At 41.1% G+C, this 16,973-nt stretch overlaps 1 protein-coding gene across 1 annotated transcript; it reads left to right on the top strand.

The window, feature by feature from the left end:
- The first annotated feature begins 122 nt into the window (after positions 1-122).
- tex10 (testis expressed 10) lies at positions 123-16,519 on the top strand. Its single transcript, XM_042489796.1, has 16 exons — positions 123-282; positions 1,694-1,897; positions 2,011-2,198; positions 3,218-3,547; positions 4,496-4,693; positions 5,315-5,567; positions 5,663-5,775; positions 6,630-6,877; positions 7,114-7,249; positions 7,702-7,871; positions 9,246-9,423; positions 11,793-12,009; positions 13,634-13,714; positions 13,852-14,036; positions 14,664-14,874; positions 16,009-16,519. Exons 2-16 carry the CDS (start codon positions 1,715-1,717, stop codon positions 16,129-16,131), a joined length of 2,814 nt encoding a protein of 937 aa, XP_042345730.1. The 5' UTR covers positions 123-282; positions 1,694-1,714; the 3' UTR covers positions 16,132-16,519.
- The last annotated feature ends 454 nt before the right edge of the window (positions 16,520-16,973 follow it).

Consider the following 16,973-nt stretch of genomic DNA (forward strand, 5'->3'; position numbering starts at 1 on the left):
ATTTAATTTATCGTAAGTACAAGCAGGTGCTAACATATCTTTAAAAAACACCTCCGTGGTCCCGGTTAAATAAGTTTTATACGGTTAGCCCCGCGGCCGTTGTACTCTGAACTGTAACGAGCGCACACAGTCAGAGGACCCCAAGGCAACAACACGAGATTGAAAAAGGAATATTTTCTTTTAATTTGTTTTAATAATTATTAGCAGGGGGCTACTCCAACCGAGTGAGTGTTTAATGTTGTGTAAACTCCTGACGGTAGCAGCAAACCGTTTCCTCCTGTGGTGAGTAAAATGAACTGCAAGATGCTGAACCGCCGCACGAGACAGCTAGCTACGAGCTATCTAACGTAGCTTAGCTGCAGATGTTGTGCTTTTAAACACTAAAACCAGCGCTGTCAAACTCATTTTTATTTAACATACAGTTTAATTTTATCTCAAGTGGACTGAAGCAGTAAATAAATTGCACAATCTCACCATCATTTAATATTAAGAACTAAATTCTGAAATTTAGTTTCAGTTAGATGATCAATGGCTTGAGATGTGACATAAAAAAATAAGTGAAAATATTTTTCCACATTGAATCAGTGCATTTTTCCATACATTTGTTCTCCCGTGTATTAATGCTGGCACCACCACAGTAAACTATTGATGAAGCATTTTAAAGATATCACCTGGCTTTCAAACTATTTTATATTAAACATTTAGACAGTGCATTAACCAAAGGGTCCCACCAATGTTGTTTGGGACCCTAATTTTGTATGTCTATAGGTTGTTTGTTGTCACCTTGAGGTTGTTTTGTGTCTTTTCGTGCTGTTTGGGCCTCTTTTTGGTCATTTGGTGTTTTATTAAGGTCATTTTGTGTTGCTCTCTTTGCAGTTTCTTTGCATCTCTTTGTTGTCTGTTTCTGGTCATTGTGTGTTTTGGTAGTGGGGCTGGTCTCTTTGAGATAATTTTGTGTCTCACTGAGGTATATTTGTATATTTTTGTGGTTGTTTTTGTTATGTAGCCCTTTGGGTCTCTTTAAGGTAATTTTGTGTGTTTTTTGGTAGTTTTGTGGCGCTTTGTGGTAATTTTGATTTACCTTTTAGTTGTTTTGAGTCTCTTTTTGGGTGTCTGCAGTTTCTTTGCATCTCTTTTTTGCCCTTTGTGTCTATTTTTGATCATTTTGTGTCTCCTTGTGACTGTTTAGTGTCTTTTTGTAACCAGTTTATTCTCCAAGGTAATTTTTATGTCTCATTTGGGTAATTTTGTGTATTTTGGGGTTGTTTTGTGTAGCCTTGTTGTTGTTTTGCTCAAACTTTAACCTCTTTAAATGAAATTAAACTTAAAGTAAAGGAAGTGTTCATGGTTAGCTGCAGCTGCTTCATGTAACAAAACACAATTCTAGATTAAATATTGCTGCCTTTTAACCCATTTTGTTGTTTTTTGTTTTTGTTTGTTTGTTTTTAGCTAATTTTAGTAAAATTTTTTTGTACTTTTTAGTGATTTGTCGCAAATTCCCTTGTCATTTCCTTTGTTGCTCATTGCCTCTTTCTGTTGTTTTTGAAAGAAATCAAACCAGTTTTGTCCAGGTTTCAAAGCGTTAATACACTCTGTTATGTATTGTATCTAGACATATCTTTGTCCAAATGTGCCAGTGGTCAGTATGATTCTTAATTAAATCCTCATTCAGTTTCATCACCTGGTTACACAGACAGCCGTGTAGACTGCAGGGATGAAGTCCAAGAAGAAGAAGAGACAGGACGACTTCCAGAAGGTCAAGTTAAAAGTGGGAAAGACAAAGCCCAAAGCTGATAACGCCACCAACACCAACTTCCGCACGAAGGGAATCCATCTAACTGAGCAGCTGAAGAGAGACACGAGTGGCCCCACCACACACAGGCAGCTTGGAATCAACGTAAGCTCCTCATCTGTGGTACACATGTCAGCAGATGCGTGTTTTCACTATGAATTCATTTTGGGAATACTACAATTCATCTGCGTTCTCTCTCTGTCCTCCTACCTCACCAGGACCTCCTGTCCCAGCTCCACCATTACAATGCCAATGTGAAGAATAGTGCCTTGTTGGGTTTGAGAGAGCTGCTGTCCCTGAGTCCGTCTCTGTTGGAGCAGCATCTCTCTCGCCTGCTTTCTGAAGTGGCAGCTGTTTTCACAGACAAGGATGGCAACGTTCGTGTGGCAGCGACACGTGTGCTCAGGTTAGTGAAGCGACACTGGCTACAATTACATGCACAACCGTATTCCCCTGTTATTCCAAAAATGACAGTATTCTGAATTTGGGGTTATGTGGGTTATATCAACAGCATATTCCGTATAGATATTTCAAATCAGGCTGATTACCAAATTAAGCATTTCCTGATTAAGACATGTGATATGCCGGTATTAGTCAGATTTTTGGAGCATTAATCGCATATACAGCACATTTGTAATATGTGATTGTATTTTATTGCAGTTTGCAACACACGGCCTCTCGTCTGTTTATGGGCGGCTCTGTGCGTCGTTATGGATGTTTTGTACACAAAACAACTTGCCAACAGTTTTTCAAGGCTGTGAGGTAGAGAAGCATACAAAAGAAAATCCCACATTTCTGGTCAGAAGGAGAAACACACCTACTTTTCAACTTTATGAAAGACTTCGATATATAGATATTTTTAGATATGCACAAATAACGCAGCAACGACCTTTTCAAGAAGGTGAAGATTTGAGATTTGTTACTCTAGACATCAAGCGCTGTCAGGTTTCCTTTGTTTGAGTTAGTGTTTTAGGGGAAAAAACTGTATGAAGTGTCATATAATATGGATGCTATATGATGTAAAATATCTCTTAATGTTTTACTTGTAGTGAAAAATTAAAAAAACAAAATAGGTGAAGGCATGAAAGAAGGAGTCCAACTAGTCTTACTGGTAGAAAACTGTGAAAAAATTCTATTTTGATGCAAAAAAGCAACATGACAAGCGGCTCCAACTGTTCTACTTTTCCACATTTGGAAAAACGACAAGTTAGGGAGTGTGCATGGCTGCATGTAAACGGGAATATTTATGAAATGTTAATCTTCATTATCTATGTGAACAGCTTAGTAAGAATATTGTCTTTTTTTGAATAAGCGCAAAAAGCAGACTTTCTTTTGCATATGTCAGGGATACAGTAATACAACAATGCAGAAAAAACACTCTGATTTTGTTTATGTCTTAAATAACATGGGCCAAACTGCTTCCAGGTTCATCGCACAGTCTGTGCCTGCAGAACGAGTGGCTCCATTTTTCCCCCTCCTCAGTGCCCACCTGTCTTGTGCCATGAGCCACATCGAGACAGGCATCCAGGAGGACGCCATGAAGGTCCTCGACGTGTTGCTGGAACACTACCCTGCTCTGCTAGCGGCACGGCCTGCAGTACTCCTCACCGACTTCCTGGAGTTGATCTCTCACAGGCAAATTAGTGGAGGAGCCAAAAAGAAGAACCAGGATGTGAAGGGACGGACCTGGGCGCTGTCAGTGAACCCCAGCAGGGCTGTGACCAGTCAGCAGTGGCGGCTCTCGGTGCTCCTCAGGTATGGAGGTCATTTCTGGCATCAACACCACTCTCCTACCACTGACTAGTTCAGAGAGCAGCAGCTCAGCTTTTCACTGGTTTAAACAGATGACGTCACAACACACAAACCCCGGCGTCTCTCCACTGGCTTCCTGTGCATTTTAGAACTGATTTTAAGATTTTACTGATCACTTTTAAAACTCGTCTGGCTCTGGCCTCAAGCTACATACAGAGTTCCCACAGTCATTGAAAACCTGAAAAAGTCATGGAATTTCACAGTCATATTTTCCAGGCCTGGAAAAGTCATGGAAGTACTAAAAATCGTTGAAAGTCATGGAAAAGTCATTGAATCCCGTAGTGTGTAATGAAAAATATTCAGTAATCTTCCATGGCTATCCTTCCACCACGGTTTTGGAAAACCTAGAAAAGTCATGCAATTTTACAACTTTTTTCAGGTCTGGAAAAGTGAAGAAATTAATAAAAAGCATGAAAAGTTTTGGAAAAGTCATGCAATGTTTTGTTGTGTGTAATGAAACTGTTACAGTAATCTTCGTTGAACAACCTTCCACGTAAAGTGCATAACGGCAAATTTATTTTCTGCTGCCGACAGCTCTAATATGGGTAACATTTCTTTTTAATGTCACGTACATTTCCTTATTTCCTTATTACATAACATAATTTTTAGCTGAAATTATATTTGTATATAGTTTAAATTTGATATGTTTAAAGAATAACAGGCAAGTGAGGGAAAAAAAGACAAAAGTTGTTAATTTGGCATTGTTGTTTGGCTCTATTATGTTGCCTCTGGGATGTCCTGCTTTGGCTTTGCTTTTTGTTAAAGCAATTCGTTAACTTTGTTTTAAAAGATGTAGTATAAAAAAGTTATTGTTATTATTATGTGCACACAGACTGTGAGGGATTCTAATTCTAGCTGCTAACTCTTTGTTTTGTTTCACTTGTATTTCAGGCTCGGGCGCTTTCTGCAGGCAGTAGTTGAAGAAAGTGATATTTCAGTCCCAACTGAAGGAGTGTTTGGCTCCAGTGAAGAGGGCCGGCTTACACCTCTGTCCCTTAACTGGGAAGAGCTCGCCTACAGCAAGGTCGGAGTTAAGGTGTATGAGCATTCTGGGTCCAAACCAACTCCACGGTCCACCTTCAGACTCAGGTATGATACCACACACTGTACCATTAAGAGTCGGAGACAGGGTTTGTACTAACACAGGGTTTCTGCAGGTCCGTATAATCTGAAAATGTTCAATTTTCTAAATATGAGATCTTAAAAGTAATTTAATAGTTGTGAATTTTAATTTTGAGGTCTTGCCACAAAAATGCATCTAATTTAATTAACCCATCTTTAAAATTATTTTTGTTTTGGGCACCTAGTGGCTTAGTCGGTAGAGTGGGCACCCCATGTACAGAGGCTATGTCCTGTCAAAATAAAGGCAAAAGCCCCGAAAAATAACCTTTAAAAAATTGTTGCTCCAATATATGGTACAGAAAGTGTACATTTGGGGAAAAGACAGCACTGGAATTAGGTTTGCAGTCACCAGAGGCTCCACAATATAATATTATCAAAAAATGAAAGTCATGACACATATCTGTCTTCTGCCGGCTGTGGGTATCTGTTGTTGTTGTGTTTTAATGGGATAGATGTGTTGTGATGCAGGTAAATGTTGTTTGGGGGGAAAAAAATCTACATGTACAGTCATTGTTTTATTCCATATTGTCAGTGAATAAAAAGACATTTGAAAGAAGAAAACATATTCTTTACTCTCTGGCTGTGTAGACCGGAGGTGGACACTGGACCTGCAGTGGGTGAGGGTCTGGACTCAGCTGAGGCGGTCCAGAGCTTTGCAGCCACACTGGTGCCTCTTCTGCTGGAAGTGTGGGTAGAAGCCAGTACCAGCGACTGTCCCTCGAACACCACAGAGGGCGCTCACCTGCTGAGCCCCGATGCCATGTCAGTCATGTTCCAGGTGTTGTCTATTCTGCAGCTGCTGAGGAAACTGGCCCCACAGCAGGAGCACCAGGATGCACTGGTGAGACGCGGAGAGAACAAATATCACAAAATGTTGTTTCTGGTACAAAAAAAAAAAAAAAAACGTTTACTAAAAAATGCCTTGTCTTTGTTTAGGATGCTTGGTTCTATAAAGAATACCTGGGAGATTTTAAGCAGCACTTCATGAAAAACTTTCCCTACGATTCTCTGGACACACCCAAACATAAAAAGAAGGTCGATCTAAAAAGGTGAGGAATATCAGTGATAATTCCTTTCAAACGTGACTTCAGTATAGTTTAAATTGATCCAGTATTGAGCAACAAGGATGAAACATAACCACTATGGGCATTTGTGTGTCGCCAATTTATGTCCAGTTAAAGTGTTTTATTATTGCTGTTTTTGCACCGCTGACAGGCTCACATTGCTATTATAAGTGTCTGATGACTTATGGAAAGGATACAAACAGAGGTGGACTTCTTTGTTAAGGAGTGAAAGCATTTTGTTTACTTAGAAACAGCCCCGAAATTCCCATCACCAAGCCCACCAGACTCTATTTAAATAAACATTAATTTTATCAACCTAAAACACACTTCATTCAAGGTCAACAGAAGCAAAATAAAACTCACAAAAGCTGTCTTGGTCTGTTTTTCCTCTGCCTTAGCAATCACAAACTCTGGTTTGGTTGAAATTAACCCTTAATGCATCCAATTAGATTTAAAAATGATTTTAGTCTATTCACGCATAAATTGAAGTTTATTTTAATGGAGACTGGTGTGTTTGGCATTGGTGATTTCAGGGCTGTTTCTGGTTAAATAAAAAGGATCTCATTACTTAACAAAAAGGTCTGACTCTGTAGAGATTCTTTACATTGATTATCAGACACTTATTATGACAATCTTAGTCTGTAGGGATCACTGTGCAGTCTGTCTTGTTGCTGCTGGCTGCAGCCCTCTCTCAATACTGTCAAAAATAGTTGTTTCCATTAATCACTTAAATATGGGCAAATAGGATCCAAGTTAGATAATACTGAAGTTAATCTTAAATACTGTTATTTCGACCTGGACTAGCTCTAACTCCCGTAATGCCACTGTCCTTCCCTCAGGAGTAAGCAGACCGCAGCCGTCCCAGGATTAACAGTGGAGCCTCTGGCCCTCAACATCACGCTTTGCCAGGTCATGGTGTCCCTCAGCCAGAGGCAAGGACTCGGCCGAGAGACAGACGGAGACTGGCTGTCGCCTCTGAGGACATTTGTGCGAGACACTCTGGGCAGCGGAGTGAAACTGAGCTACAGGCAGCTCCACATGCTGCTCGGTACTGTGTGGAAGATGGTGCTTACGCAGAGGAGCAAAAGTGAGCATGTGTGGTGTGTTTGTCAAAGTGTCTGATTTCATTAAACGCAAAAGCAAGAGTTCAATAAGATTATTTAGAAGAGTTCTGTGTGATTAATACGGTGATGTCGACCACAGAACACACACAAATTGAAGTGTTATTTCAGTGCATTATAACAAGATTACAGGCTGCTTGATTGTGAACTAGAACACATTTTTAAATATCATTTTAACATTAATATCTGTGTGTTTATGCAGCAGTGACAGAGGACCTGTTGGCAGCAGTTTATGTTTACTACAAGCACAGGCACCTGACTCTACACACAAGATCTCTGCTGCTGTCTTTCTACAGCAAGCTCTACCTGCAGGAGCAGGGACATACACACATAGCAAGGTAACCTCCGTCATTGATTCACTTTGTCATTGAACTTTTTTAGTTCTCGTGATGTGCTTGTACTCGATTTGTAGTTGTAAACTTAGTGTCCTTGCACAATTGCATAATAGTTTTGCACAACCAGATGAATATTTAGATGATAATAAAGCTCACTGCATCTCGAAAACCCTTCAAACCTTGGTAGAAATCATTAAAAAGATGCATTAAAATTTAAAATGAAGCATGATCATGCAATTGCATTCCTTATTCATCAACAAGAATTCGTTTAGAAATAAACTTATATTTTAGGTCTATCCAGATGTAACAAAAATGTATTTACACATTAGTTTGTCCGTAGATGCAACAGTTAAAACCTTCCACTGGGCCTTCATATGTAGACACATTTCTTACCATAACTCTTGCTGCATGTGGTTCACTTTTTGTATTCTATCTCTCCCTCTGTCTCTCTGAAGGAGTAAGGTGCTGTGTCGTTGGTTGGCCTCTCTTCCTGTGCAGTTGTCCCAGCTGGGCCACCGTAACCCGGCTCTCTCTGCACGACTCATCTTGTCCATCCAGGCTGCTGCCTCTCGAGGACACAAAGACCTGCTCAACAGTCTGCAGACACACGCCTGCAGGCTCTACGGTACGCACAACTAGTAAGACGGACAAACAAAGAGGCAATGATCAGACAGATTCTGCGATATCATATATAGTCTCGCGTAGCCAGACTCTGTGTCATAGTTAGAGAAAGGTCTGGAAGCACACGTTATAATTCTTCCATAATGGGAAAAATGCTCCAGCTTGTTTGTTTTTCTTTGAACCAATCACAAAGTACTTGGGCCGTGGGAAACCGAGGTTGCCCTTGCAAAAAGCTGTGTGGGGGATGCTTATTTTGGTGGAACATTTGCAGGCGGGGAGGCGAGCACTCTCACTGAAAAGATTAATTTTTAGAAAAAAAGACCACAAAAAAATAGAAGCAGCGTGAACTGTGAAATTCAAAAGAGGAGCAATTTGATAATCATTGCTCTAGAGGTGAAGCCCGACTGTACTATGCTCTGGAGGAACTCACTGGACCCATTAAAACCACAGACCGAAGTGAAATAGGTCAGTACATTGGTAAAATTATTGTCACTGACTCATGCTGCTGTTAGGGTCAAAAGAAGTGGCAAATTAACTCCGACAGAAATAAGGGGACTCCCACGTATAAGGGGCTTGCCTTTCCATTATCGCTCGCATAACACGTCTACGTCGCCTTCGACTGGAAACAATGATGGCTGGCGTGGTGGCTGCAATAAAAAATAAAGCTGCTAATGTTTTGAACACCTGTCGCTGGAAATCTGCCTTTAAAGGAAGATGCAAGAAAAGCAAGCTCTGAATTTAGATGTTTCTTATTTCCACCACTGAATTAATGAAAAAAACACACAAAAAACAATTGCCAAAGACAAAAGTTTTACCAAAACAAGAGAATAATGGACCACAAGTTACACTGTAGTTTCCCCAGGAGGCGGTGTTGCTCCATGTTTCCCTCCCCAGAAAACTTTGTAAAACTGAACTACAACCAGAGGCGGAAAGTGATAATAAGCCCGCACATATCACAGCTTGAGGATGGTGGGATAGTTAGTCTGGTGTGTAACGGAGGGGGCCAGCAGAAGAGGGGGGGGGTCAGATAGAAACTGACGCAGAGCCAGCAATTCACCATCACAAGACTCCTTTTGTCTGTGGGCTTCTGACATCAGCATGTGCGTCAGCGAAAGACAGAACATCACAGACTTACACACACACACACACACACACACTGTCTGTGCCCCCACTGTAGTGGCTTTGCCTACATGTCTCTGTCTTTTTTACTTGTCCGACCAACGTCTGGTTTTGCTGCTATCTCTTAAATTTTCTTCCTAGAGCTTCATTTTATATCCCCTGAGGGTATAGGGTACTGATGTCTCTGAGTGATTACATATGAAGTGTGTGTGTGTGTGTGTGTGTGTGTGTGTGTGTGTGTGTGTGTGTGTGTGTATAGATCCACAGGAAGGAGCTGTGGTGCTGCTACCAGCAGAGTCCCAGCAGCGAATGGTGCAGCTGCTCTACTTTCTGCCCAAGATGTCCCAGCCTCTTTTGGCCAATCTAAGCTGCTGCTGCACCGCTGGACGATTCTCTGCCGGCCTCGCTGCCTCTCTGATTCGTATCGTACACTTCCGGTGAGCTTAAACAAAAACCTCCATACACCCGCGGCAGGCCACATGACCTCAGTTTATTGGCATGTGTGTAAGGAGACACTACTGATGGGGATATAGATTTTTTTTTTATACTTTAATTTTTTGCAAGAAGATATAACAGGAAATGACTTGGACATTATAGCACAGCCAGTACAAAAACAGAGAGAGAGGCAGAAAAAAAGCAGGCACAGGTACAGTTCACAATGCTTATTAAAGGTGTTGGCCAAAATGATACTACAAAAGGAAGGATAGCAAAACCTTTTCAAAAGTAAACAATCCGGCTTCTCCCAGGCCACATTTAGACCAGAACAGCCCTGGTTAAAAACAGAAAAGTCTTTCCTTTGCATTATTTAAAAAAAAAAAATCTGTGTTCATATGATAACATTGTGAGAAAGATCCTCTTGTTAATGAATCCACAAAACACACAGAAACACTGTATAGTCTGCATGCCTGCCTAACGGTGTAACTCTACAAACCACATAAGAAAACCGAATGCATGCGCGAAGTGCGGCTGTGATGTCACCGCTCTTATAGGAGCCGCACACTGCAGGACTTCCACTGCTGTGTAAACGGCCTCCCGATCTTTATTCCTCTGCTCCCTCTGAAGTTGTAGAGTTTGTCGTAAATTGGTTTTCTCCTTAAAAATCTTCACGTGGTATGTCCTGCTTTTACTGAGGCCTTTAGGAATATTTCCATGGTGCAAATATGTAAAGGAGAAATCAGATTTCAGGCCCAAAATCTCTGAAACCATATGTCCCATTTCGTTCCATAAAGATATTAATTTATTAATATCAACATATTACATACAAAAAATACACTGATCAGGTGAAGTGAATAACATTGATCATTTCCTCACAGTGCAATGTTCTTTTGGTAATTCTTGGGTCCTTGAATTAATGTGGATGATACTTGATATGCACCACCCACCCATAGTACTCAAGACACTTTACACAAGTTAAAGTGATCCTAAAAATAAAGTACACTAAAAATATATATCAAACAACATTATTCATACGTTAAAAGCAGTTTTAGCCCTTTGGAACCTGGAAAGACATTAGTTCTCTTGTGCTGCATTCAGACACGTTTCACATGCATTTTAACCTCTTGAAACTTGAGCAAAATTGGTTTCTTTTTCAGTTTGAAAACATGGCTAAACTTCACAAGAGATGTCCCAAAAATTGCAAGAAATTTGGAAAAGTAAATTACAGAAATTAATTTTTTCTTTAAAAAAGAAAATCAAGCCAATTTGCTCTGGTTTCAAAGGGTTAATGAAGCTGTGAGGAAAGAGATTTTTGACAGTGCAGGAAAGCCCCCACTTTTGGAGTCAGTTGGACACTTAAAGCAACATTAGATGGCAGTGTTGTGCTTTCACAGATGAATTTCTGAAATTTTATTCTGGTTTCGTACAGCCTGTTGACTGGAGCTGATGTTGATGTATATTTAATATTCAACATATGGGTGACAATAAAAGCTGTTTTTATATTTTTATAATTTGTTACACACCCTCAGCTGATCTTCCCTGTAATGGTGTGTGTGTATCTGCATGTGTGTGTGTGTTTGTGTCAGTGGGTTAGTGTTATATAAATTTTGAGGGGCGGCAGTGCTGAGCTCAGATGGGATCTGTGTGTAATGGTTGTGATACAAAGAGCTCTTTGGGAGGCAGGAATGCGGAGTCGTCATGAAGTATTGAGAAGACAGTTGTGTGTGCATGTGCCTCCCGGGCTTCACAAAACACACTTGTTATTCACTCACATTTCCTACTGTTACAGTTCTTTCCTCTCCTCGGGACAATTTTCACAACTGCTTCAATGCACGATAGTGACGCTCTCGCAAAATAGGGCATCAATCCTAAGAAATGTGATGAGGAATGTATGAGCAAGAAATCAATACAACGCTGTTAACACAAGTGGTGTGTCCAAAAAGTGAAACATTTTTAAAAGTTAGAACTTTCAGGCTGTAAAAACATTTGTGGCTTTGTGTTAACTCTTTGAAGCCAGGATTTACTTTTCTCGTGCTGCTTTTAGATCCCTTCCTATGTATTTAAACCTTCAAGCCCTAAGCGAATTGGTTTGACTTCTTTTGAAAACAGGAAAAAAGAAATTAACTATTTGAGAAGAAACGTTTTAAAAATCGCAAGAAATTAGATTTGAAAAAATGTTTCTTTTTTAATGCTTGGGAAAAATGTTCAGAAAACTAAAATAATTATTTAAAAAATAAATGTTTGCTTACTTTTTGGGACATTTACATTTAAGTTGCTCGTTCTGTGTTTCCTTTGTTTTGACAAGAAAAAAAAGCTCAGGTTTCAAAGGGTTAAACGCAGATTTTTGAGTCGATAATTGTCTGTTCTCCAGGTCGTCTCTGAGCAGCTGGTCTGTGGGGAGCCAGGAAGCGGCCTTGCAGGACGTAGACTACATCAGCTTCTTGTTCTCCACACTGACGGGCTTCTCGTCCGACAAGCTCGCCGCCCTGCAGGAGGATGAGACCGCCGGGCCTCCCTCCCCTCTCTCACCTCTCAGCCTCTACCCCACCCTGCTGGAGCAGTTCACACACCACTGGGATGTCGTCGAGGTGCGTTCACTGCAAACACTTAAATTTCCCCTGAACCTCACATGCATTCAAACTTTTACCAAAGTCACTGTCAATCAGAAACACTTGAAAAACGTTGAAATTAATCTAGAAGGGAGTTGGAGGTGAAGGAAGAGGAAAAAAGACATTGTTTTGGAAATTGAAAAGTGTTGATATTCTGGACACAGCTGTGGTCGTTCAGTCCCCCCGGTCCGTCTCTGTCTCTCGCACAGAGCTCAGAGGGTGGAAGCTTTATCGTGGCACTACGGCTGAGAGGGGGAACCTTTATCGCGTTGCGCAGGTTGGAGATGCGTGGTTATCGGGCATAGTGGATATGCACAAATGCTAATGAGAGCCCATGGCATGATGGGAGTGTGACATTTCTGCACAGAAATTACAGTTAACGTAACTATGCCCCGGGGCAAGTGTGTGTGAGTGTGTGAGCAAGTGGGGGGCTTATAATCACTAATTCAGCTCCTCAATTAAGCCCTCAGATCCTGCCTCTCTCATCTCCCTGTCTGAGTCAATCACAGGCAAGTGGCGGGAAGGTGGAGGGAGGGGACACATGGTGGCGAGAGCGAGGGGGAGGTGGGGGCGGGGCTGGGGGCATTAAGGGACGGACTGTGTCAACTCTGGTTCGACTAATGAGACAGGATTGTTTTTAATGACGGCGAGAATGTCAACAGGTGCACTGTTCTGACACACACCGGCTCACTCCTGCACTTCGAAACACACACACACACACGCACACACACACACACACACACACACACCTCAGTTTGATAAAAGCTAACGAGAAATTTGATTTGTATTTGAAGTTAATGAGGAAAACTTTTAAACACTTTTAAAAAGTTTTTGGCGGCTTCACAGGCCTGAAATCCATCATGTCCATCCCTGCAAGACTGAAAATAAGATTCTGTTTAGTGACTCTTTTCTTTGGTAAGAAAAAAAGTGAAGGTTTCATTTCATCCAGACAGGAATATAGAAATACTCTGGTGTGCTTTCTTGTGCTTAATGCTCAGTTTTTTTACAGCAGCACTCTGGTTTGTCTGATAAATGCAGGTCGAAGCTGTTTGAGACAAATGATTTTTCTTTTATTTTCTCTTTAATTGTTTCTGTGTGAAATGATTTCTGCTGTTTCATTTCACCCTCGTACCATTGTTTTTCTACAAAAAAGGAATGCATTTTTCCAATGCATCAACTCCAGGAGTGGATATTAGCAGTAGCCAAATGCTGGTGAAGCAGGCTGGTGAATTTGACCAGCCTGTTAGCCATGGTGGTCTCTCCATGCCGTGTAGCAGACCGAGAACCTTCCGGCTTCACGTTTTCATTTGTGCCCCTTTGTGGTTAATTTTTATGTGGTTATTTATCGTTATTTTTCATCCATACACAGACGTTTCAGAGAATTTATGATCACCAAAATTTGCCTCAAAGGCATTGAAAAGTTCAAATTTATTGGTAAAAATGTGTATGAACCTTGCCGTTTAAATTTTACACCTAAAAGCTGGGATCATAGCGGTTACATTACATTGCTAAAATTAGAGCCCTTTATCACACATATAAGTTTGTAAATGAATATTATTATTATTATTTTTAAAGCTATTTGATATAATTTTTTTTATTTCAGGAAGTCTGCCACTGTCTGGAAACTCTGGGCTCAAAGTCTCAGTGCTTTGACATCATACAAAATGGCATTTGTAAATACCTGGTAAGAAACTGAAATGACGTTTTTAAATCATACTTATCGTGCTCATTTCACTCTTTATGCTTTACTACTGTTGTCTTTACTCGAACACATGTCACTGAATAAACATCCTGCGCGTGTTACGTGTTTGTGTGTCTCAGACCAAGTTCGCGGTGGTGCCTGACAGTATGGCGGCCGGGCTGCTCCGAGCTGTTTCCAGGTTACTGGACCTGTCCGTCCTGCCCATCGAGCCCGTGCTGCGCTTCTTGTCTCAGTGCTGCCTCAGCCTGCTGGCTCTGCTCATCACCCTGCAGCAGGAGTTACCTGCCGAGACCAACCACAAACGGTGCGTGTGCTAAGGCTGGGCAATTTAAAGATATGATATTGTATCGAGATATTAGACTACATATCGTCTTACTTACTGGATATTGTTATGTTGGGATATAGAATAAATTGTGTTTTTTTTCCTGATTTTAAAGGTTGCATTACAGTAAAGTGATGTACTTTTTTCAACTTAACAGGCAGTTCTACTTGTTTTAATACTTAATACTTTTACCTACTTAGTCATTATTATCTACATAACTAATAATTATTGATCAAAACAGAATTGTGTTTATATTTTTTTTCAAAGTACAAATAGTTATCCATACAATATTGTCACATCAAACTGGGTAAAAAAAATAAAAATATTTGGTTCTGTCCCTCAGTTCTAGTATTAATTAAGTTCCTTTAAGGAGGTTTTTGAGATATAGCCTAAAATGTGGCAAAATAATTTTCAGCTCATGTGCTTCACTTTTGTTTTTTTTTCTTCGCAACCGGTGCATCTGTAACTAAACCCTGTACTTATCTGGGTTTTGAAAAGATGTCCTGTACGAAATCTTGACTTTATTAGTAGCAGTTTGCAGATATCAGGTGATGAAGATCTGTAACAATTGTGTTAAAAAACAAAACATCCTTTGTGTCCCATTTGCAGGGAGGCAATATGGGGTGCTTGTGTGTCATCGTTGAGCACCGTTCCTCGCCTGCTGCGAATGGTGCTGCAGTTGATGCGCGTTGGTGATCTGAGTGAGGAGGAGCTGCCGCAGCTCGGACAGATCCTGTCGATGCTGCTGCAGCACACGCCGCTCCACAACCAGCTGCTGGCCAACGCTGCTCTGCTGCAAGAGATCATACAACACCTCACGGTAAACAGCCCTTGCGAGAAACTCACAGGGATGGATGTTATGCTTTTCAGTAATGTGGATGTTGGGGCTGGTAATTGTTACTGACATATCACAGTACCGAGGAGATTTGAAACTTCTCCAGTTACAGTACCAGCATTTAATCCTTTTTGTACTCAGATTTAGAGATTAACGTGTATGGTTTTGCTCGCAGACAGTCATTACAAGCTTTTTTTCTGTAATGCAATATGTGACTGTCTCACTGCGGCAGCAGCTACAGTCCATACGGTCTGTGGTGTGTGAAGCTGAGAGCTGTGTATTTAACGGAGGTGGCTGTTCAGTGGGCCGTGTAAAGCTCTCATTGTTCCCAAAAGATCAGCTGGACCCTACATGAACCTACACAGTTTCTGTCCGAGCCTGTCCCGAGCCTGACACATGGCAGAAGTTTGAGGACGATTTAAAAACCTGAATTTCTCAAAGGAATATATTAGATATTAAAATATCTATTTTAACATTAAGAGATTTCAGTTAAGGGCTGATGTGTTTCCTCGCACCACTTCTTCTATTCCTCAGTCAGTATTCAGTTGTCTTATGCGTGACACATGTGTGGCCCTCAGTGCGTTTAGTGCAAACGGCAGTCCATGGTGATGTGGTGCGCAGATGAAGATCACTGACAAATCTCTCCCACCGCCAGGGAGCCAGGAGGAAACACAAACAACCGAGTCCCTCCCTGTCCCTTTCTCCTCTCATGAGAACTGCCATTTCATTAGAAAAACTACCGAAAAACTCATTACATTGGCAAGAATTTGAGGAATTACAGCATGGCCCGAATCTGGCGGGGTCGTGTCAATCCCAATTTGGCTCGGTCAGAGAATGAGAGCTCGCAAGCCAAGAAGCCACCAAAACGTTTCAAAATATGGCCAGACACCTGTGGCATCTGGTGGCATTTTACCCGACCGAATTCTTTCATTCACATGATGAGTGTCGAATAAAGTAGAAAAAAAGCACTTTATTGGTATTTGTATCACTTTAAGGTTATTGTCATGTTTTAAATGATACCCAGCTCTGTTGGATGGAGAGTTCACGTATGTCAACCTCTTATGATTTCTCTGTGTGTGTGTGTGTGTGTGTGTGTGTGTGTGTGTGTGTGTGTTTCAGAGGTATTCCCGGGGTCCGACCAGAGAGCAGTGGTTGACAGACCTGCTCTACTGTTACAGTGTCACCGTGGCTCACGGCTCCTCCGCTCGCCGTGGAAACATGGGCCTTCGAGACATGTACTGACCGACGCATCCACCGGACAGGACCTGGTGTGTTGCTCCATTCACCCTCTCAAACATCTTACAGTGACTTTGACAAAACACTCACAGAGCACAAAGGTGATGAGTACATACAACAAAACCTTCAGACAGGAACACAGTGGAGTGATGTGTTTTTTATTGCAAAAACTCCACATTCTTGTGTTAAGAGCTCCAGTTTTTTTCCGCTGTCTTTCGCCGCCTCTTTATTGCTTCATTCTTGGCCTGGTAATTGTTTGTCTTCTTTTTGCCTCTTTGGATATTTGTTGTTGTTGCCAAACATTCAGTGCTTACTGGGATACCTAGCAACTTTCGATTTATAAAAACTAAACTAAAAAAAAAAAAAAAAAAAAAAAAAGCAAAATAAAGTTGAATCCAAGTCGGTGTGTTTGTGTCCATTTTTATTTTATTTCTTATTATACAATAAAAAGAACATAAATTCAGGTGTATTTAAAATTATACATAATGGGTTATTTTTAGCAAATGCATGTTTTAGTAAAGATACTGCATAGCTGAGATATGCATTTTTCTCTTGAGGGGGAAAGCACTTAGAGTCCAGACTGTTGTGTAAAGAGTAACTCTGTGTGTGTGTGTGTGTGTGTGTGTGTGTGTGTGTGTGTGTCCATGGCTGCAGGTGGGCTATCTGTATGACCGGCTGTTGATAGACCGCCTCATTCTCCACAACAGGAGGAAAGGTTATCTCAGTGTGTGTGCGAGAGCGACAGAGAACGAGGGAGACGGCGTGTGTATGTGTTTCTTCCACAATGGATGAAAGGTTATCTTTTACACACACCATTTTCTGTAGACTTAACCCCACCCTGTGAGGTC

This window comes from Plectropomus leopardus, chromosome 7 (assembly GCF_008729295.1).
Source record: "Plectropomus leopardus isolate mb chromosome 7, YSFRI_Pleo_2.0, whole genome shotgun sequence".
In the NCBI taxonomy this organism is placed as follows: Eukaryota; Metazoa; Chordata; class Actinopteri; order Perciformes; family Serranidae; genus Plectropomus; species Plectropomus leopardus.

Bases quoted from the DNA above. Each gene is read 5' to 3' on its own strand.
- tex10 (XM_042489796.1), top strand. From the start codon at position 1,715: ATGAAGTCCAAGAAGAAGAAGAGACAGGACGACTTCCAGAAGGTCAAG. The intron at 7,872-9,245 runs GTACGCACAACT...GTGTGTGTATAG, and splicing joins ACACGCCTGCAGGCTCTACG to ATCCACAGGAAGGAGCTGTG. The intron at 9,424-11,792 runs GTGAGCTTAAAC...TCTGTTCTCCAG, and splicing joins ATTCGTATCGTACACTTCCG to GTCGTCTCTGAGCAGCTGGT.